General features: G+C 52.2%; 1 protein-coding gene across 1 annotated transcript; it reads right to left on the reverse strand.

Annotated features, from left to right (window-relative positions):
- Nucleotides 1-1849: 1849 nt before the first annotated feature.
- On the reverse strand, nt 1850-21232 carry LOC133362469 (uncharacterized). Its single transcript, XM_061581418.1, has 6 exons — nt 21180-21232; nt 13333-13379; nt 12607-12733; nt 8196-8344; nt 6825-7127; nt 1850-1860 (listed from the first exon to the last, which is right to left on the reverse strand). Exons 1-6 carry the CDS (start codon nt 21194-21196, stop codon nt 1850-1852), a joined length of 654 nt encoding a protein of 217 aa, XP_061437402.1. The 5' UTR covers nt 21197-21232.
- Between the last annotated feature and the right edge of the window lie 1463 nt (nt 21233-22695).

Here is a 22695-nt window from a genome sequence, read left to right on the forward strand (position 1 = left end):
GAGAGACACGAAACTTTAGAGAGACACGAGTCGTATTGAGGAGGCACTCTGTTTTATTGTCGCCGTCACAGGCAACGATGCCAGGGTCAGGACAGCAACAGGCTGCTTGGCCAACAACGATGCAGACGATGCCGAAGGTGATGACGTAGACTTGTGCAGCTCCATGGATTCCACTCCAAACAACAACAACGACAAATTTCGATTTAAAGCTTTCGTGACTGCAGGGATTCATCTTCTTGGTTCTTTCGGTAAAGTCACGTAGAAAGAAAATAATACAAATAAAACATAAAATAATTCTCCACCTGAAGATGGCTGCTTGCGTTGTGGCCGAAACGTCGTGAGAATAATTTTGTTTTATTTTTATTATTTTATTATTTTCCTTCTACGTGACTTTACCGAAAGAACCAAGAAGATGAATCCCTGCAGTCACGAAAGCTTTAAATCGAAATAAAATTATACAATTTTTTTAAAATTTACTTGCTGTGGTTTTCACACCTGACGATGATTGCTTGTGTTGCAGTCGAAAGGTCGTGAGAATTTAATTGGTTTATATTTTTATTACTTTATTATTTCCCTTCTACGTGACTTTACCCGAAAGAACCAAAAATATGAATCCTTGCAGTCACGAAAGCTTTAAAACAAACACTGCCGTTACCTGTGACTGCACTCATCTTACTTGTGTGTGTGTGTGCATTAAAACCTGGATTGTATTTCTGAGGGCAAGAGTTTGGAATGTCTTTTGGTAAAGGAGCACGAAGTCACATTGCATCCAGACCCCCCTAAACCCTTCTAGATGCAAGTCAAAATTAACAAGTGCAATGTACAGGTTTCCCTCGCTGTCTGCGCTAGTAGAAGATGCGTTTCAAAAAGGGCACACAAAGCGACACCGCACAAGGATACAGCTGCCTGCCGAGTAGCGTGGACAGTACACACACACAATCTTGTCCTACATCCGAGCGCGTAGCCGCACGTGACTTAAGTGAAACCGCATCTCGCGAATTTTGGGTATGAACCGGCTTGCCCCATAAACAGCGCAAAATCGCACAAACAGGAAGCCGTATAATGCGAGGAGAATCTGTAGCTCTTCTCTCGCAGACGCAAACTTGGGCTGCGCGTCCTGGGAACACAATATCGGTGTGTAGCCGCAAGTTAATAGCTTCTTGGTTCTTTCGGTAAAGTCACGTAGAAGGGAAATCATAAAATAATAAAAATAAAACATAATAAAATACAATTCTCACGACGTTTCGGCCACAACGCAAGCAGAAGAACAGGTCTGTCGGAAAGACAGCGTCTGTCTTTCCGACAGACCTGTTCTTCACCTGTTCTTCTGCTTGCGTTGTGGCCAAAACGTCGTGAGAATTGTATTGTTTAATTTTTATTATTTTATTATTTCCATTCTACGTGACTTTACCGAAAGAACCAAGAAGATGAATCCCTGCAGTCACGAAAGCTTTTAATCGAAAGATAACAGCCGTTTGAATTTTGGGCCACGTCTTTAAATTTCAGGACAATGGGTTGAGAGTTGTGCAGTGAGGCCAGGATGAAAACATTTCTAGTCCGGCCAATATCTCGTGAAGTCATACAGAATTATAACCAGTCTTGCGTTAAAGTTTACACCAAACACTCGTGCTATATAACAATAAACTAAATGCAGAACGAAACTGCTCTACAGACTCTAACGAAAAGCATTAAAACTAAGTTATTCAGATGATTTTCATCCATGTGCTAACAAAAAACGTGCTATTGAATTGGAATAAAGGGCTTTCACTGTTAAACTGTGCCTCAGATTTCAGCCACGGCAGCTGAGGTTGTCTTCGGCGGTGGTTCAAGTCAGTCTAGCAGCCATGCTTTAGGCCGTGGCTGCAGGCAGCGAGCAGTCACCTCACAGCGGGCTGCGGCAATCTCTACGGTGGCAAGTCAGGTCGGCTTACAGCAGACCGCACCTATTGAGGCATGGCGGGTCTTGTATACGTTGAGTAATGGCAAGTTGAGTTGCACTTGGGCTGTCAGTGGTAGTAGCCCTTGGCGGTTGAATGGGTAAGTGCTTGTCCCAGACAAGGCCATGGTTCAGTGGCAAACCGTGGTAGTGCTCAGAGTTTGGAATGTATCACTCGCAGACCGTGGCAAGTGGAATGGCTTAGTGGCTGACTGGGACATGTCATGGCATGTTGAAAGAGTCAGTGGCTGGTGGCTGTGGCGGGCTGTGGTGGTCCATGGTGATCTGTGGTGATCTGTGGCGGGCTGTGGTGGTCCGTGGTGATCTGTGGTGATCCGTAATATGAAGCGAAGCCAATAAAACTCCTCACCTCCCCCACCGAGGTCGGAATTGGCCAGGAGCTGACACACTGCGTTTTGGCGGGATCGGTAGCAATACCCGAGCGCCCCACGATGTGCCCCAAATAACGCACTGACTCGCGAAACAAATAGCATTTTTGGGGCTTAAATTTCAAATTAGCAGCCCGCATCCTTTGGAAAACCGCCCGCATCCTCTGGAGATGTTCGTCAAAGGTTCTTCCAAAAACAATTACGTCATCCAAATAAATCAGGCACGATTCCCATTGCAATCCAGCCAAAACCAATTCCATCAACCGCTGGAAGGTTGCCGGCGCTGAGTGTAAGCCCATCGGCAACCGGTTGAATTGGAACAGGCCGTGCGGTGTACGGAAAGCGGTTTTAGGCTTCGAATCATCGTCCAGAGGAAGCTGCCAGAATCCCGAAAGTAAATCTAGTGTGGAGAAGAATCGCGCTCCCGCCAAGGCGTCCAGCGATTCGTCCATCCGTGGGAGCGGGTATGCGTCGGCAACCGAAACCTTATTAAGGCGACGGAAATCTACGCAAAACCGCAACGAGCCATCCTGTTTCTTAACCAGGACAATCGGTGCTCCCCAAGGGCTGGTAGAGGGAGAGATAATGTCGGCGGCTAACATGTCATCGACAGCCGATTTGACATGGTCCTTTTCGGCGGGACTCAACCGAAAAGGATTTTGGCGAATAGGCGCGCTGTCACCCGTGTCAATATGGTGACGCAGCAGGTGAGTACAACCCAAATCGTATTTATTCCGACTGAAAACGTCGGAAAATTCCTTTAGCAGCGATCTAAGCCGTTGGCGCTCTAAATTGGACAGGTTCGTCGATCCCGCACAAAGCGCGTCGAGCCACCCTTCATCGCCGTCCGAATGCGGGTGCGTCCGAGCAGCAGTGTCAATGTGGTTCACGGCAGGTTCCTCGCAGGGCACCGGCGTCGCGTGAGCGAGCACAGTCCCTTGGGGAACCACTACTGTCTGCGACCCGACATTGAGGACCGCGATGAAGGGATCCTCGTCCCCCCTTACGATGGTCTGGGCCGGAATTAAATGAGGCCCATTAACCCCGGCCCTAGACGGCCCCAGCACAACACCCTGATCCCCAACACCCTTAGCGAAGGGCCTACGAAGTTTAAGAGGTACCAGCATTTGTGCCCCCGGCGGCACACGCACTGTTTTTACGACGAACGCCGGTACCGTCGCGAACGCCGTCCGAGTCGCTACAGGGGAAGGCAGGAACGCCATACGTCGCCCCGACGGAAGCTCAATGCATCCTTGGTCGATCAAAATACGAATTGGCATCCTGCCCAAGAAGTCCGTCCCCAGCAGGCACGGAACTGCCAGTGAGGAGGAGACAAAAATCGGCCCCGACAATTTGATGTCCCCGATAGAAATTTGCGCTCGAATCTGTCCCACGATGCCGAGAGAGCCCCCGTTAGCGGCATAGAAAGGGACATTAACCGGTAGCAAAGGACGGCTCTGCACCGGTAGAATATTGTAAATTAGTTCCGAAATAATTGTCGCCGATGCCCCTGTATCGACTATGATGCGTACCTCCACCCCATCAATGTAACCGACCACGGCCGACGATCCCGACGCCGCGGCCACCACGCGATGGGCCAACACGGACCACCGCTCGGGCTCGATTTGAGTCCCCGCAGTGATCCGCGCCGGTCCATCGCAGCGCCCCACCGGCCCCCCGTTCGTTACGGTGCGAGAGTGTGCGACAGGTGGGTGCGTTGGCCAAACATGTGAGGTGCCGCGACTCGCCGGATCATGGTGCTGGAGCTTGGGAGGAGGAAGAGGAGGGCCGGCGTCCTGTCGAGGCGTCGTCCCCCGCTGTCGAGGAGAACGGCACCCCGAGGCGACATGGCCCCGGATGCCGCAGTTGAAGCACCGCGGGAGCGCCGATGGAGACGATGGACGGTCGAAACGCCTCGGCCCGTCCCGACCCGGCCGCGCCCCCGTCGTCTGTTGCCGTCGATGGTCGACGGCATAAAGTTCTTCTGACGGAAGGGTGGCTGCAGCCACCGCACGCCCAGCCGATGCCCTGTTTGCCTTTCGCCGCTGCTGCAGAAGGTTGGCGTGGAGGAGTCGCGCAGCCTGGAGGGAGGTCATTTCTGCATCCCCTTGTGCGATGACGACGATGTCGAGGTCGTCCGCCAAGAGGAGGATCTTCTCCGCGACCATTGCGTCCACGCCGTCGTCGTCCATGCGGGGAAAGGCTGTTTTTGCCAGCGCCAGAAGACTTGTCCGGAAAGCCAGAGGCGACTCTTTTTCACCCCGCCTGCGATCGTAGAACTGCTGACGGCATTCGGCTGAAGGTCCATAGACCCCGGCCAGCAGCTGTAGCGCCATTGGTAGTGTAGCCCGCTTCTCTTTTGGCGCCGACGTGAGTGCGGCGAGCGCGTCCCCATCGAGGAGCGCCGGCAGCGCGCAAAGGGCCTCCTCGTCGGACCACCGCGCCATCTCCTGATGGGCGAGGAAGCGTCGCCGGAAGCCGCCCCAGTCACCCTCCGCACCGATGAATTCCTTCAGCGGGGGCAGCCTTTGGTGAAGCGCAGCGGTCGATGTGGACTCCCGCAGGTTGCTTTCACCTCCCTTTGGCGGTGCCTCGGCGCGACTGGCCGATGGCATCGCCTGTCGCGGCAGCGATGACGCATCCTTCGGCTGCGATGACGCTGCAGCCCCGGCGACGGCGATGTCGGAGCCGATGTCTAAGCTGGCCACGCCCCGAACAGCCGCGGCGTCCATGGCGGGAAATTCAAATTGTGAAGTCGCTGAAATGGCGGGAAAGTGCTCCGGCCGCCGGTTCTCCTCGCCCTGCGGTGGACCACCAGCCCCCAACCGCGTAATGCCTTCCAGTGTGGCGGCAGCGGCATAAAGTAGCTCCGCCAGCCGTTCGTGAGCCAGTCGTAGTGCATCTGGCTGCGGCCCCTCTCCATGCTGACGTCCCGGTGAGAAGGCGCCAGGCTCCGGCTGCACCCCATCTTGTTGCTCTGTCTCGGGCTCGGCGATCTCCGCGGCGTCCTCCTCTTGTGGTACCCTGGTCCGAGCTGTATGGCGCGTTTCCATTTTTACCACTTCTGACGCCAGATGAAGTACCCGTCGAGGACGCTTGACAACGGAGTTGAGGCACACGTATATTTATTTAACAAGTTGCCAGTACAGGACAGCCCTAGAGGGGGTAGCGGCCCCCTCACCCGTATAACTCAGGGAATACCCCTAGCTATCCATAGCCTATCCCCTGAGTCCTCCACTAAGAGCTAGGGGAGGCTGTCTGGCCCGACACTGGTAATCGGGCTCGGTACCCGGAGTCCCAGAGCACTGGCTCTGGTTCACGGGACCACGCCACTGGCTCGAGCCTGATCCCGTGGGGCCCTGATAAGGGCGGCGATCAGGGGGAGTCCAGGGCTCTAGCTACGACGTCTTCCGACTTCTTAGCTTAACTATAACATAACTGACTAAGCCCATATAACGACCCCTTTTTATACCCAACCCTCCTTGAGGGGTGGGGCCCCGGGGGATCGTAACGCCGAACCAGCCCCCCCCCAGGGTGTCTGGCTCGGACGTCGCAGAGGGCATCTCCCTGTGCACACACGTAGCCCCGCCCACTGTGTTTCTTTCCCATAGGCTGCCATGCATAACGGCCCTCTCTCCAACATCCCTACACTTTGAAGAGTTTTGTCTGCTCCATTAGCATTCCGCATACACACACTCAGACATGCTCTATCCACTGCGAGATGAAGGCCTCTCCGAAGCTGCCGCCATCCCTCACGCTCGCACAACAATGAATCTAGCACACACACTCGGATATCCTCGCTCCGTCGACCCCGCAAGTGGACGTGTTCCCACTCCGCCGTGAGTGTCGCTCACGGCGAGGTAGCAACACTCGGCACTGCCAGGTGCAGACCATCTCGCGCTCTCACACCTACATCACCCGGAGAGCTACGGTGGTCATCACTCATCAAGGCCTCGATACAGAGACGTTGCTTTCTCTGTGTGCCTATGTTTGTTCCCTCTCTCTATGTATCTCTGTGATATCTGTCTGCTTATATGTCTGTCTATATGTTTCTGGTTCTGTGTTTTTATCTCTCTCTCTCAAATGTAGTATTCTCAGGAAGAACATAATCAACCAGGTAGGGTGTAGACTGTTATGTTATCCGACTCTCTGTTGTATTACATTCCATTTCTAAGTATACTAGATTTGTGTTTCTATTTCATTTATTCCTGATGATGATTGCTTGTGTTGCAATCGAAACGTCGTATGCTAGTATTTAATTTATTACTTTCTCTTTATACGTGACTTTACCGAAAGAACCAAAGAGTCATTCCTGCAGTCACGAAAGCTCCAAATTAAGATTGTACTTAGCAGGCTCAAATCCCTGCTTAGCTTCCTAGACAGACCCAGTGGAGGTGAGGCACATCCATGGATGGTTTCATCGTGGGAAAACGTGAAAGGCGTGCGAGTTAGAAACACGTGCGCTTGTGCCGGCCGTGGTTTCGATGCTTTGTCCTTACCTGGAGGAACCCACTTGGGTAGAGGCGATGCGGTGGCACGATCCGCGACGCCGGCTTCGTTGAACGCGGGCGGGGGGAGGCGCTTCGCTGATTGCCGAGGGGCAGGATCTGGCCCGACATCCGCCCCGGCTCCACGCGCCGCGCCTGTTGTTCTGCTGCCCCTGGCCACGGCGGCTTTGCTCCCTCTCCTGTCGGCGGCGGCGGTGACCCTGGGCACCTTAAACTTCCAGGAGGGTTTCTTGTGGTCGCTGTCATCGCTGTCGGACTTCCCAGCGGACTCCGAGGACTCGCCCGTCTCGTTGTCTGTCGTGTTTTAGACAACATGTGATTACCCGTCGTCGTCGTGGTCGCTGCATTGTGGACACTGTTGTTTCATATTTCTGATCGGTCAGAATTACTTTACCAAATAAAAGCAAGTATTCCAATGTGGTCATGGCACATATTGAATGTTTGCCAAATATTACTATTGAAAATTTTTTTTTGGGAACAATACAGTCGTAGTAATAGTGCTACAGAGTCAACTGAAGCTTCAAATCAAGATTTTATCTCGACTTTGAAAAATCAATAAAGAATACGATACGATTTAGGAAAAAGCCAGCAGGAGACTTTGGTGCAGAAGATGCAGACTTATGTGGTTTGAACAGAGGGCAACACATCAGCATCCTCAGTGGCCTGGCACTGCCATGCAAAACTAAACAACTTTGTGTCATCAGGTAAGGCCCACTGAGCCATACGTCTCTTCTTCAGAAGCGACTTGGCTATCACAAATGGTAGCTCAAGAAAGTGGCCAATTATCACGTGGAGATGTATCGCGGCGAAATATTCTAAATGTGGAGGGAAAACTGGAGGACCCGGAGAAAAATCCACGTGACCACGGGGAGAGACACGCAAACTCCAAATATACAGCAGCAGGCGTCAGGGTCGGGATCGAACGCACGACCTCCTGTACACCAGACGAGGAAGTTAAACATCTCCTCGCCACCGTGATGATGATGAGAGAGAGACGCAAACTCCAAATATACAGCAGCAGGCGTCAGGGTCGGGATCGAACGCACGACCTTCTGTACACCAGACGAGGAAGTGAAACATCTCCTAGCCACCGTACAAACACATAGATTCCCCGTGCAGCCATTCAGAGGCTGTTGTGGCAGCTGCCGTGAGCGAGCACGTATGAAGGTCGGCACGGCATACATGGGGGTGGATGGCCAGCACCACGCCTGGAATTGCACCAGGTACTCATTTGAGGCTGAGTCGACCTCGGAGAGGCCCAGGACTGGTTCATATAATCGTTACTGGTGTTGGCAGTGAGCACCATACATGTCCACACGCGTGCAAACATACAGAAAGCCACAAATCTGTAGAGTCTCATACCGGGTGGGTCGTCCGTGTTGACGGTGGCACTGCCCACGGCTTCCTGTGAACTCTCCCGCGAAGACGCCGCCACTTCCGTCTGATCACCAGCGAGGGCAAGGACCTCCTTGAGCTCCCTCTCAAAGAGACGCTCGTCGTCCAGGGACGGTCTGCGCAGAGTGGCGCAAAGTGCGATTGCAAACGACGACAATGCACAGAGGTTGGTGTGGGCAGTGCAATCTTCTTTTCTTCTTATATATAAGAGTCTCCGCGCGCTTGCGGGGGATTTGGCTCTCGGACGGTGGGCTTCACGTAGAAATAAAATTGGCAGGCGGCACGCCCTAAGCCCCGCGGTGGGAATAGGCTATTCCGTTTCCCCATCCGTAAAGTTTAAAGTTGTTTAATTAACACATTTGTGCGGTTTCTATTATTAATGACTTACTTATTGCTCGACATCGACCGTACCAACTGACGCCAATTGCGTGGGGGGGGGGGGGTAGACACTGCCAAGTGATGCGCGTTCGCACGAGCTCATTTCCTTTTACGCGTTTTACAGCAGGCAAGACGTACATACGTAACTCTGCGGACATTTCTTCACAGTGTCATGTCCTCTTCGCCCCCCCCCAACACGATGCGTCCACTTTATACTACAGACTCCGTAGATAATAATATTTTACTGCTTACATACCATTATTCTTGCACGGGCGGGGGATGCTGGGGGGGGGGGGTAGCGGCCCAGCCCCTAGCCTGGCAACGTGCCAACTCCGCCGCCTCGCCAATGTAGGCCAGGACGGGGGCTAAGCATGGCACAAGGCCTCAACACGCCTATGCTAAGTACAGAGTTCCTTGCTTCTTACGCTAACAACTCAAGTCCATTGTTTACTATTGTTAAACACATTAGTTTACAAACATTACAATAATAATGTTTGTGTGCTGATAAAAAATATGCTTCATTGCTTAATATTATGAAACAAATACGTTGCCAGATATTACTATATATATATCTTTGTGTGCACATACCAACTCTGGTTCATTGTTTATCTTTCATTTACACTTATCTCTGCTTATTTCTTAAATGCATCTCTATTGTTTCCATCGCTCACGTCACGCTATTTACTCATACGTAGTACTGCGATACTGATAGCTGTGCCATCATCGGGGATTGTTGTGCCCATCGATGTGTGTGTATGAGTCCACGTGTGTGTCTTTGAGTCCATATGTTTGTGCGTGTAGAGCCATGCGTGTCTTTAACTCCATGTCTGTCTTTTTCGAACGGACAACGCCCGATGTGTGTGTGTACGTCAAAGTGTTTGTGTGTGTGTGTCAGTCCAAGTGTGCGTGTAAGTCCATTTGTGTGCGTATCAGTAGCTGTGTGTGTGTTAGTCCATGTGTGTGTGTGTTAGTCCATGTGTGTGTGTGTTAGTCGATGTGTGTGCATGGCTCCATCTGAGTGTGTATGTGTATTCGTGTGTCTATGTGTGTCAGTCGATGTGTATGTGTGTGTTAGTCCATATGTGTGTGTGTGTAAGTCCACATGTGTGTGTAAGTCCATACATGTGTGTGTGTCTCACTCGATGTGTGTGTGTAAGTCAGTGCGCGTGTGTGAGTCGACATGTGTGTGTTAATCCATGTGTGTGTCAGTCTATGTATGTGTGTAAGTACATGTGTGTGTAAGTACATGTGTGTGTAAGTACATGTGTGTGTAAGTACATGTGTGTGTAAGTACATGTGTGTGGGGAGCGGTAGTGTAGCGGTTAGCGCGCTGCGCTATGAACCTGGCGACCCGGGTTCGATTCCCGCTCACGGCTAACACCAGTGACGATTATCTGAACCGGTCCTGGGCCTCCCCTAGGTCGACTCAGCCTTAAATGAGTACCTGGTGCGGTGTGTAAACATCGCCACTGGGGAGACAAAGGCGGTCGGGCGTGGTGCTGGCCACCTACCCCCTCATGTACCGTTCCGGCCTTCATAGGTGCTCGCTAACAGCACTTGCCCCTACAGTCTGTTAAGGCTATACGGGGGATCTTTGTTTATGTCAATGTGTGTGTTAGTGCACGTATGTCTGTGTGTGATTCCATGTGTGTGTGTCTGAGTCGCTGTATGTGTGTACGTCCATATATGTGTGTGTAACTCCATGTGGGTGTATCTAAAGTGGATGTCTATGCGTGTGTGAGTCCATATGTATGTGTGCGTCAGTCCATGTGTGTGTGTCTTAGTCCATATGTGTGTGTGTGTGTAAGTACACCCAATTCAAGAGCCGAATGGCTCACAGGGCTATACCTAATAAATGAACTTGAACTTTAAATGTGTGTTTACGTCAATGTGTGTGTGTCAGTCCACGTATGTCTGTGTGTGAGTCGGTGTGTATGTGTGTGTGTGAGTCCCTGTATGTGTGTACGTCGATATGTCTGTGTAACTCCACGTGTGTATGTCAAGTGTGTGTGAGTCCATATATGTGTGTAAGTCGATGTGTTTGTGTGAGTCGATATATGTGTGCGTCTCAGCCCATGTGCGTGTGTGTTAGTCGCTTTGTGTGCGTTGCTCCTTGTGAGTAAGTGTAAGTCCATTTCTTTGCGTGTCTGTAGGTCCATGTGTGCGTGCGAGTGAATGTATGTGGTTTATTGACCTGCTCAAGGCCTATGATACCATCAGTAGGCCTGGCCTCTGGGTTGTTCTTCGTGCTTTCGGAGTCCCTCACCCTTTGCTCACGATCCTTAGGACCTTCATGATGGTGAGCGGCCCCACGTCAAACTACGTGGCCGTCAGTCAGAGCCATTCCCTCTACACCTTGGGGTGTGACAGGGATGTCCTCTGGCTCCCACATTATTTTACATATCTTTTGACCACGTAGTTCGTGAAGCCTTCAGTGACCTATACCGGTGGAATTACCATATGGTACAGATACAATAAGAGGCTGATCGACGCCCGGGTGCGGTCAAGGGATGCCTCCCTATTGCTCAACCATGTTATGTATGCCGATGCTCTGGTGATTGCTGCTCACTGCTGCTGAACCTGGAGCTTGTCACGAAGAGGTGGGGCCTCACCATCAGCCCCACCAAAACTAACCATCTGCCTGGGTATTTTATACCATCGAACAATCCAGCCCCACAACTTACAATTGGTGATGCGGCAGTTGTGGAGAGTTGGAGAGATTCCCATACCTGGCCAGTGTGCTCATGACCGGCTCCAGTTTGACAGCAGAGGTCTCACTCCAAATTAGTCGGGCGCCATTATCTTTTCATCGGCTGCGTTACGCTGTGTGGAAGCAACCTGGTCTCTCGCTCCGCATGAAGCACCAGGTCTTTTCAGCCACGGTAATTCCCTCCCTTCTCTACGCTTGCAAAACATGCACCCCCCTAATGGAACATCTTCGCTGGTTACAAACATTTAGGCTGGCCTGCTAACGATACATCCTGCACTTAACCATATGTGTGTGTGCATCTAAGTCGATGTGTTTCTATGTGTGTAGGTCGATGTCTGTGTGTAAGTCTACATGTGTGTCTGCCTTTTACGCCCGGGCAACGCCGGGTACTTACCGCTAGTAATGTTATAAATAAGAGGTTGCTACATAACATGATGGAGCAGCTGGAAGGAGTGAATCCAAACTAGGCATGGAAGGAATTTCCCTCCTGATGGTTTCATGAATTGCCATGATTTGGATTGCAATTCGGCTCAAGAATCTGTTCTTTCGTTACCATTGCAGTGGCTGTCGGAAGCAACTGCGAATCCATGAGATGCAACAGAAACAATACAAACAACGCTGACTTGTAAAACAATGACGAGGTGATGCACTCCATCTGGTGAGCGTCTCTAAGGGACACGCATTTACATCTTGTCATGATGTAACGGCACAATAATAGTAATGTAGTAGTGTGTAGTGTATAGCAGTATAGTGTAGTGTACAGTAGTGTAGTGTACAGCAGTATAGTGTAGTGTACAGTAGTGTAGTGTATAATAGTGTAGTGTACAGTAGTGTGTAGTGTAGAGTAGGTTATAGTATAATGTAGAGTAGTGTGTAGTGTACAGTAGTGGTGCATAGTAGTATAGTGTCGTGTAGAGTATTATTCAGTGTAGTGTATAGTAGTGTATAGTGTAGAGTAGTGTATAGTGTAGTGTATAGTAGTGTACAGTGTATTGTATAGTGTAGAGTAGTGTGTAGTATAGTGTAGTGTGTAGTATAGTGTAGAGTAGTGTATAGTGTAGTGTCTAGTAGTGTATAGTGTAGTGTATAGTAGTGTAGTGTATAGTGTAGCGTATAGTGTAGTGTATAGTAGTGTAGTGTATAGTGTAGTGTATAGTAGTGTAGTGTCTAGTAGTGTACAGTGTAGTGTATAGTGTAGTGTATAGTAGTGTAGTGTATAGTAGAGTAGTGTATAGTGTAGTGTATATTAGTGTAGTGTATAGTAGTGTACAGTGTAGTGTATAGTATTACCTTCCGTCTCTTGCTGTTCCTGCTGCTGTGTTCAAGGCCGTGACTTGACGGGACTTCTTGGTTCCGCTCAAGGCCTTCTTTGCAGGCTTTGCCTTGTCGCCATTTTCATCGTCAGAATTGGTCACCGCTTGAGACATTTTGCTTGGCGGAAGAGAGGCCGATGAGAAGTCGCCGTCTGTGGCGATGCAACACGCACACACATTGACGCGCGTACATCGCTGGGTTGGTTAAACCGATAACCATTTTCGGAATCAAATGGCGGTTATGAAAGTCGGGAATTGGCAATAGTTTACGGTGAGATTTTACTACCGGTGCAGAGGGCCTCCACAAGAGGGAGCTGAAAAGAGGAAATTGCCTACTCTCCCACGCTGCGCAGACACATTGGTAGAGGCGGCAAAGCGCCTCCTCGACCACGCACGACCAAGTGCGTGAACTCATCGACACCGCTGGGTGGAAGAGAGGTGGGGAGGGGATTTAAGAAACTTGCCACGTCGGGATATGGAATTGAACCAGCGGCTTCTGGATTGCAAGCCCACCGCGCTAGCCACGGCAGCTCCCTTGCGGATGCATCTAATGCGATTTAACTTTGGTAATGAAATATGACTTCTAATCATTTAAATAAGCCAACGAGTCAACGACCATAATTACAATCATAACCATCACTACTGTCCACCACGTCGTCTGCCCATAACCATCATATGTATAGATACCTCACATTCTACTCACCGTCGTCTTCAAAGTCCTCAGGCTGAGTATAATCAAATTTCTTGATTCTGCAACACCAATCATTTGGATAAAAGAAAAACAATGAAAGATCAATTCAGGAATAAATCACATTACGTACATGGATTCACGGGCCCACTTGCTGTACTGCCAAAACACCAGTGCCACTGAATTACAATGACACAATGCAAAGCAGGTGCCATGGCAGTGCCTATCGATCTGCAAAGGCGGTTGTCAATCAATGACATTGAGGCTGCATTGAAACTCGTTGTAATCGATGAACATGACACGTAGCCGGCCAACACTGTCCCAACTGATCCGATGTACCAATGTCATCAATTACACTATACACTACACTGTACACTACACTGTATACTACACTACTATACACTACACTATATTACTAGACACTACACTACTATATACTACACTACTATACACTACACTACTATACACTACACTATACACTACTATATACACTACACTACTATACACTACACTACTATACACTACACTATACACTACACTATACACTACTATATACACTACACTACTATACACTACACTGCTATACACTACACACTACACTATACACTACACAACTATACAGTACACTACTATACACTACAATACACTATACTACTGTAATAAAAGGACTCGGACACTTCCTTCTGTCTTCGTGTCTTTTATTGGGTTCTCGTCCTCACCCACACGGCACTCTGTTATAACTCTGTATTTGTAGCCCCCGGCTATTCACTGCTATTATAGCTCCTTCTTCCCTCTGACTCTCTGCTTCATCTACTGTAACCTCCTCCCTGCAGACTCGCTGCTACCTCTATGCAGACTCCCGCTGCTACCCCTATGTGCAGACCCTCTGGCTGCTACCGTATGCAGACCCGCTGCTGACTCTGTATGCAGCCCCGCTGCTGACTGCAGCCTCCTCGCTGCTTCGGGTCGGTCACCGCTGGCCAACGGTGCCGATCCTCGCTCCCCCGTGTTCGTGGCGATCTCGCCACCCTCCGCTTCGCCCTTCGTGGCGTCTCTCTGTTCCTGGTTCCCCGTCACTCCCCGTCCTCTTCCGGTTCCCCTCCTTCTGTAGCCTAACCCCTCACCCCCCCACGTGACCTAACTCCTCCCCTCCTGACGTCACCTCCGGAGGGCCGTTTACGCCCGCATTACATCACCCTCCCCCATAAAGAAAATCCAGCCGACCTCGGCTGAATTGCAACCTGACAAGAAATGCGGGTGTAAAGGGCCAACACGTAAAAAGACACGAAGCATGCAACAACAATATAACCAGAACACAACACAACACAATCTAACGAAACGTGAGGGATTTCGAGCGAGTACGGGCAGCCGGGCCGTCCCGGACGGTCGGCAGACCACCCGCCGAGCGGGAACGTGGAAGGGTTTTAGGGGCGACGGGCGCAAGTTCTTCCGTCGCCATTGGAGGCCCGCCACTGTCCCGCTCGCGTCCAGAGACATCCCGTACTCGCGTCCGCGGAGGGATAGGAAGAGCTGCAGGTCCCGTGGGTTCTGCGGCTCCAGTCGACGTCCCACGAGCGGAACGTCCTCCCCCCTGCGCTGTCACGGCCGGCTTGTCTGTGAAGGGTACGACAGGCGCTCTCGCAAGGTCAGCAGACACAGGCAAGGGCGAGTCGGCAGCAACAGACCCCGGCAAGGCAACTTCGGGAGATGACGCATCCGGCCGCGGGGCAATGTATGGCTTCAACCGGGATGTATGCACGAACCAGCGCCGTGAACCAACCTGAACACGCGCCGACTGTGGGTTGGGAACCTCAATGAGGCGGACCGGACCCTGCCAAGGTCTATGTAATTTAGGAGAGGTACCTGGCCGCACCTGTGGGCAATGAAGCCAGGCCAGGTCCCCCTTTTTTCAGGGGCACTCCCCCTTTGATCGTCGGGCACACCGCTCATTCCTGGCCTGAGCCTTGGCAGTAGCCATGCGGGCACTTTCCCTCGCCTCAGCGACACGCCGAACGTTGTCCTTAATATACTCAGGAAGAGGCTTAACAGGCCCCCTCGCGCCGGTTCCCAACTGTTCATTAATCGGCGGCACATTCTCACGGCCGTACATAAGGAAGAACGGCGAGTATCCAGTAGCCGCGTGCGGCGTCATGCGATACGCCGAAAGCACCCCAGGGATATGCAAATCCCAATCAGATTGATTTTCCCCGACTGTATGGCACAGCATGGCGGACAGAGTCCGATTCAACCGTTCCACCATACCATCCGTTTGCGGGTGGTAGGGGGACGTCCGTATCTTTTTAGTTCCAAGAGCCGCACACACCTCCCCCAACAATTTGGACGAAAAGTTACGTCCTTGATCCGTAAGGAGCCTCTCCGGCGCCCCTTTGTCCATTACATACCCAAATAGAAAGGCGTCAGTGATAGACGCCGCTGACTGGTCAGGCAAAGGCCAGGCCATCGGCCAGCGAGAGAGGTACTCAACCCCCACCAGTAAATACTTATTTCCCTTAGCGGATGGCGGAAAGGGTCCCAAAATATCTAACGCCACCAGCTCATTAACCCGAGATACTTTAATCGATTGTATCGGCGGAACATATGGATGTTTAGGTGGTTTACGGCGGGCGCAATCGGGACACGCGCGAACGTGACCGACGACATCCGTCGTCATGCCGTGCCAATAATAGTCTCGTTGCAGCGTCAATAGGGTTTTCTGCACCCCCAGGTGTAAAAGTGTGTCACAGTGCAAAGATCTAATCAACTCATACCGCAATGACGCAGGCACAACGAGACGCCAGTGTTCCTGTATCCCTTCCCTCCACATCAGTAACCCATCTCGGAGAGCAGTTTCCGAAATACCACCCGCACCGACTTCCTTACCCGCCTTCTCCGTTCGTTTTCGCAACGACACCAAAGATTCGTCCAACATTTGCTCCCGAATCCACACAGACCTTGGAAGACGCAAAACCCCGTCAGCCGGTCCCCCATCAACCGGTCCCGGTGTAAGCGGAGTTTCGGGAACATCCACTGCCAGCGCGACACGGCTGAGGGGGGGGCTGAGTCGGTCCACACCTATGCGTCCCCTGACGCACACGCACAAGGGGATCGTTGCGGCAACCTGGACAGTGCGTCCGCGTTAGCGTGACGCACACCCTTCCGATGGTGAATTTGGAAGGAGAATTCTTGCAACGTGTCCAGCCATCTCGCCAATTGTCCGGATGGCTGGTCCATCTTAAGAGCGTACTGCAAGGCCGCATGGTCCGTGCGGACAATAAACGACCGACCGTACAGATACGGTCGAAATTGTCGGAGAAAAAACACAATAGCCAAAAGTTCCCTGCGAGTGACGCAGTAACGGGTTTCCGCGGGAGATAAAACCCGACTCCCATACGCCACCACACGCTCAACACCACCTTTTGACTGGGACAACACCGCCCCAATACCAGTGTCACTCGCATCAGTATCCAGAATGAAGGATGTTCAAAATCCGGATAATCCAACGTCGGCGCAGTAGCCAGTAAATCGCGCAGGCTCCGAAACGCCGCCTCCTCCGGCGGTCCCCACACAAATTTATGCCCCTTCCCAGTAAGGAGATGCAAAGGCCTGGCGATAGTAGCGAAATTCGGAACAAACCTCCGATAATATGAGGCGAACCCCAAAAACCGACGCACATCACCCACCGTGGCCGGGGTTGCCCAATCCCGGACACAAGCAGTTTTCTCTGGATCCGTGGCCACCCCGTCCGCACTAACAATATGTCCCAAGTATCGAACGGAGCGTTGCAGTAAATGACATTTCTTAGGCTTGAATTTCAATTTAGCAGAACGCATTCTGGCGAATACAGCCTCCAACCGCAGTAAATGCTCATCAAATGTGCGGCTGAAGACTATAATATCATCTAAATAAATGAGACATGTCTCCCACTGCAACCCCGTCAACACCAACTCCATCAACCTCTGAAACGTGGCAGGGGCAGCATTAAACCCCATCGGAAGACAGTTAAATTGGAATAACCCCTGCGGCGTACGGAAAGCTGTCTTTTCTCGCGAGGGCTCGTCAAGGGGGAGCTGCCAGAAGCCCGAAGAGAGATCTAGCGTTGAAAAAAACTTAGCCCCTGACAAGGCGTCGAGAGAATCGTCCATACGCGGCAGGGGATACGCATCTGCCACCGACACTTTATTCAGCTTCCGAAAATCCACACAAAATCGCAATTTACCATCCTTCTTTTTAACCAACACAACAGGCGCGCCCCATGGGCTATTAGACGGAGATATAATATCCGCTTTCAACATGTCTTCCACTGCCCCTCGAACATGCTCACGCTCAGCCGGACTCATCCGACGCGAGTTCAACCGGATAGGGGCAGCGTCCCCCGTGTCGATATGATGAGAGAGAAGCGAGGTGCGTCCCAAGTCCAAATCGTCCGAGCTAAACACATCGGAATAGCTCGATAATAATTTATGAATCGCACAACGCTGCTCGGTGGAAAGGGCCGAATTTTCCCCACATAATTCGGCGATCCAACGATCATCAACCCCTCCATCGTGTGAAACACCACCCACAAGCCCCCCGTCCGGCAGGTCACTCTGGGCCGTAAACGCCGTAGTGGCATGTGCCACAACGGTACCAGCTGGCACACACACGCTTTCAGCACTCGCATTTAACACCTGCAAAAACGGGCGCTGATCTGGACGGACAATAGTTTGCGCCCCTACCAGCGCTAAGCCGCCCGTAACCGCGGCGGACGGCGACAGCAAAATCCCAAAAGCACCCTGCCGACCCGGAACCGGCTTCCGGTATCGTAAGGGAATGAGCATCTGAGAGCCAGGTGGAATATCAACCGAAACTTCCGATAGCGCCTGCACCTGGGCGACAGGAGCCGGTCGCCCCCAGGCGGACTGTAAAAATTCCAATTTCCGGCCCCCCGGTAGTTCTATGCAATTTTCATTGATTCTAATTAGAATGGGCATCGTAGCCAAAAAATCCGTACCCAACAGGCAAGGAACCGCCAGGGACCTCGAAATCAACACAACGCCCGAGGCCGAGACACCCCCGATAGAAATGTTAGCGTCCACCTGTCCCACGATGCCCATACTACCCCCGTTCGCAGCGATGCAGGAAGCGTAAGCCGGCCTCACGGCCCCCGGTGGGATGTTCAAAAGATGGAATATCACATCCGAAATAATGGTCGCGGACGCACCGGAATCCACCAAAATACGTACGTCCACCCCTTGGATGGACCCAGGTACAGTGGACGAACCGGTAGCGGCCGCGACAACCCGCCGAGCCAGCTTACGCCACTGCGTTATCGAGCGACAAGGCTCAGATACTGGCCTCCCGTATTTTACAACATCCGCGTCGCATAACAACGGCGATGAGTGAGGTGTCAGGCCTTGCCGGGTGTCTGGTGCGCACCGACTTGCCTGTGCCGGAGGGTCTTTCTTTGGGGCGTCCGCTGTCGAGGCCTCCTGCTGGGGCGGCCCCGGAACCCGGGCCCAGCAGTCCCTGGCATAGTGGCCCCGACGGCCGCAGCGGAAGCAGTCGACGTCGGGGCGGCGCGCAGCGGGCACCCCGTCCCGACGCGGCCGCGCCGGCGGCGGAGCCCGCGGCCCTGGCCCGCTTCGAGCCGGCCACGGAGTGGAGGCGGTCCGACAACTCCTTTGGGCCGGTCGCATCCGGCACGTACACGGCCTTCGTAGGGTCCCACCCTACGGCCCCCCCATCGACGACAGGACCGCCCGTCCACGCCGTCACCTGTTTCCAGCGGCGGAGATTGAACTGGGCGTCCAAACACTTGGCCGCGGTCCGGGACGTGAGTTTTTCGTGACCGCACGCCTGCATGGGAATGCCGAGATCTCGGGACAACTCCAACATCTTCCCCAAGATGAGTGGTTCCAGCAGGTCAGGCTCCGTCTCCGGGTAAGCGGCCATAGCGAGTTCCAACACGGCGCCCCTGTACGCTACAGGTGACTCCTCAGGTGCGCGTTGCCGCTGCACGAATCGGCGATGGGCGTCATCCGGTGGCTCGTACGCGTCCGCCATTTCCTCGAACACCCCTCGCAGAGTTTTCTTCTTCGCAGCTTTTATAGAGCGAAAAAAACGAACGGACTCATCATCAAGAAGAGTCGGGAGCACCTCCAGTGCCTCAGCGTCCGTCCACCTTGCCATACGTACCGCCGCCAAAAATCTGCAGGCGAACGCACTCCAATCGCCCCCGATGGAGAACTCTTTGACGGTTGTAAGGTGACGACTGCGACTCCTTGGCTTGCTTCCGTCCGTCGCTGACTCTTCCGGCGGTAAGTTCAGCAAGGCGTCGCAAACGCTGTGTCGCCAAAATGGCGGACGATCCTCGCGGCGGCCCCAAAATGGCGGCTTCCCGCCTTCCGTGGTGCGCCTGGCCCAAGATGGCGTCTTCACGCCGCGTGGCCGATGGCGGCGCCATCGAAGACGACCCGGGCTCCTGCCGATCACCACCATCACCTTCCAACGCCGCCCTTGGCGTGACAAGGTCACACAACTCTGTGATGACGGTTTTTAGGGTTGCCAGTTGCTCCGCCATCCGGATCCATCTTAAATCTTCGTCCTTCAACACAGATGGGTCGGACGAAGGGGCCACCTCCTCGACGCCCGGGCCCTCACGGATCTCTCCCTCCGCCGAAGTGAAGCCGACCTCAGGAGGAAGATCGTCGTCGTCCGAAGATGAAGCCGACGCCGGGGATGGAATATTCTTTTTCCTCAGTTGTTTCGCCATGCCGTTTCCACTTCTGACTCCAGTGTAATAAAAGGACTCGGACACTTCCTTCTGTCTTCGTGTCTTTTATTGGGTTCTCGTCCTCACCCACACGGCACTCTGTTATAACTCTGTATTTGTAGCCCCCGGCTATTCACTGCTATTATAGCTCCTTCTTCCCTCTGACTCTCCGCTTCATCTACCGTAACCTCCTCCCTGCAGACTCGCTGCTACCTCTATGCAGACTCCCGCTGCTACCCCTATGTGCAGACCCTCTGGCTGCTACCGTATGCAGACCCGCTGCTGACTCTGTATGCAGCCCCGCTGCTGACTGCAGCCTCCTCGCTGCTTCGGGTCGGTCACCGCTGGCCAACGGTGCCGATCCTCGCTCCCCCCGTGTTCGTGGCGATCTCGCCACCCTCCGCTTCGCCCTTCGTGGCCTCTCTCTGTTCCTGGTTCCCCGTCACTCCCCGTCCTCTTCCGGTTCCCCTCTTTCTATAGCCTAACCCCTCACCCCCCCACGTGACCTAACTCCTCCCCTCCTGACGTCACCTCCGGAGGGCCGTTTACGCCCGCATTACACTACTATACACTACTGTACACTATACTACTACACTATACACTATGCTATACACTATACACACTACTATACACTATGCACTACACTACTACACTATACTACTAAACACTACACTACTACACACACTCGTGCTGTACTAGTACACTACTATACACTACACTACTGTACACTGCACTATACACTACACTACTACACTATAATACACTACTATACACTATACTACTACACTATACACTATAATACTACTACACTACACACACTCGTGCTGTACTAGTACACTACACTACTATACACTACACTACTATACACTACACTATACACTACACTACTATACACTACACTACTATACACTACACTATACACTACACACACTCGTGCTGTACTAGTGACGAATTGGCCACGTTCTGTTCACGTGACCACCCCTCTCACCAGTTGCCGTGTCGGGTGGTGGCGAGTTTAGCGACACAACATTTACACATTGACGCGATCTGCCCCCCCCCCCAACAACAAACTCCCTCTCTGTATGAAACAGCCACAGAGCCACTCACGCACCTGAGTAACCTCGGCATGTCAATTGAAGTCTCACACCCCCCAATACAACAACCACAAGCCACCAACGAGCAATAAACTAAAAAAAAACACGCGGATAAGAGCCGCGATGACGTCGATAACAACAACGATGAGGGATTTCCCTCAAACGTGAGGGAAGTGAACGCTAACTTTGTATAACTGTGAAGTTGTATCAAGTTAAACTTTTGTCGATTAACGCGAATTAGCGAGTTTGGCGCGAAGCCAGATTTGCAAAGCGCACGAGGGGGACAAAGCCGCTGATTCCTCGCAGCCAGTTTCGTCACGATGCAATAATAAAAACTTACGTATACAATATTGTAAGTATGGGTTTAATCTCGTTTAAAATGTGTACAATTACATAATTTATTTATTAGGGGAAGGGAGGGAGGGGTGTTTTAAGATATAAATGTTGTGGATTGCGTCAAGGCAGAGATGATGGGTGAATGTGTTAACGAATGCGGTAGGCGAATGATCGGTTGGCAGCGTCTTTTCCACGGGGGGTTGTGGGTCACGTGGTGTCACCCCCCCCCCCCCCCGGCTTTCGTGATTGGGTGGGTGAGTGGAGGGTGAATTTTGACTTTAAACTTTAATATTCTTGGTTCTTACAGGTAAAGTCACGGAGATGTAAAATAAATGATAAAAATAATAAAATAACATTTTAATTAAAAATAATAAGTTTGAAGTCTAAATAATAAATTGGGTGTTTTGCTTTTATTATTTTTTAATTAATGATACTTTTAAATTTTTTTACTTTCTATCTTCGTGACTTTACAAAAAGAACCAAAAATTTGAATTCCTGCAGTCACGAAAGTTTAAGTCAAAATTAAATACGACTTTGCATTTACCATTCTATTAATTGAACGTTGCCTTGCAGTGAAACTCGGTTCATAACTCACAAAGGCAGAATCATATGTGTCAGTGTTCACAAGAGCCATGAACTCAGTAGAGAGCCACAGGTGACAGCGCGTGGCGACACCGACACACACAAAGCGCGCGTCTGGGGGACATCTCCCACTGCCGCTGCAGTGACCACCTCCATCAGGCCGCACTGCTCTCGGTGCCTGAGCTGGACTCACTATTACACCGCTGGGAACCTCCTGTTACACCAGCCCACAGGGGATTGTTGTGTCCGTCCGTTCGTCGTGCATAAAAAAATGGGAGGGGTGGGGCTGGGTGGAGGGAGGGGCTGGGTGGGGAGGAGCTGGGTGGGGAGGGTGGGGCTGGGTGGGGAGGGGAGGGGTGGGGAGGGTGGGGCTGGGGTGGGGAGGGTGAGGAGGGTGAGGAGGGGCTGGGTGGGGAGGAGCTGGGTGGGGAGGGCTGGGTGGGGAGGGTGAGGAGGGCTGGGTGGGGAGGGTGAGGAGGGCTGGGTGGGGAGGGTGAGGGCTGGGTGGGGATGGGCTGGGTGGGGAGGGTGGGAGGGGCTGGGTGGGCTGGGTGGGGAGGGTGGGAGGGGCTGGGTGGGGAGGGTGGGGGGGAGGGGGAGGGGAGGGGGCTGGGG

The sequence above is a fragment of the Lethenteron reissneri genome, unplaced genomic scaffold (genome assembly GCF_015708825.2).
Source record: "Lethenteron reissneri isolate LAM-NWPU_2019-01 unplaced genomic scaffold, ASM1570882v1 scaffold_1492, whole genome shotgun sequence".
NCBI lineage: Eukaryota > Metazoa > Chordata > Hyperoartia > Petromyzontiformes > Petromyzontidae > Lethenteron > Lethenteron reissneri.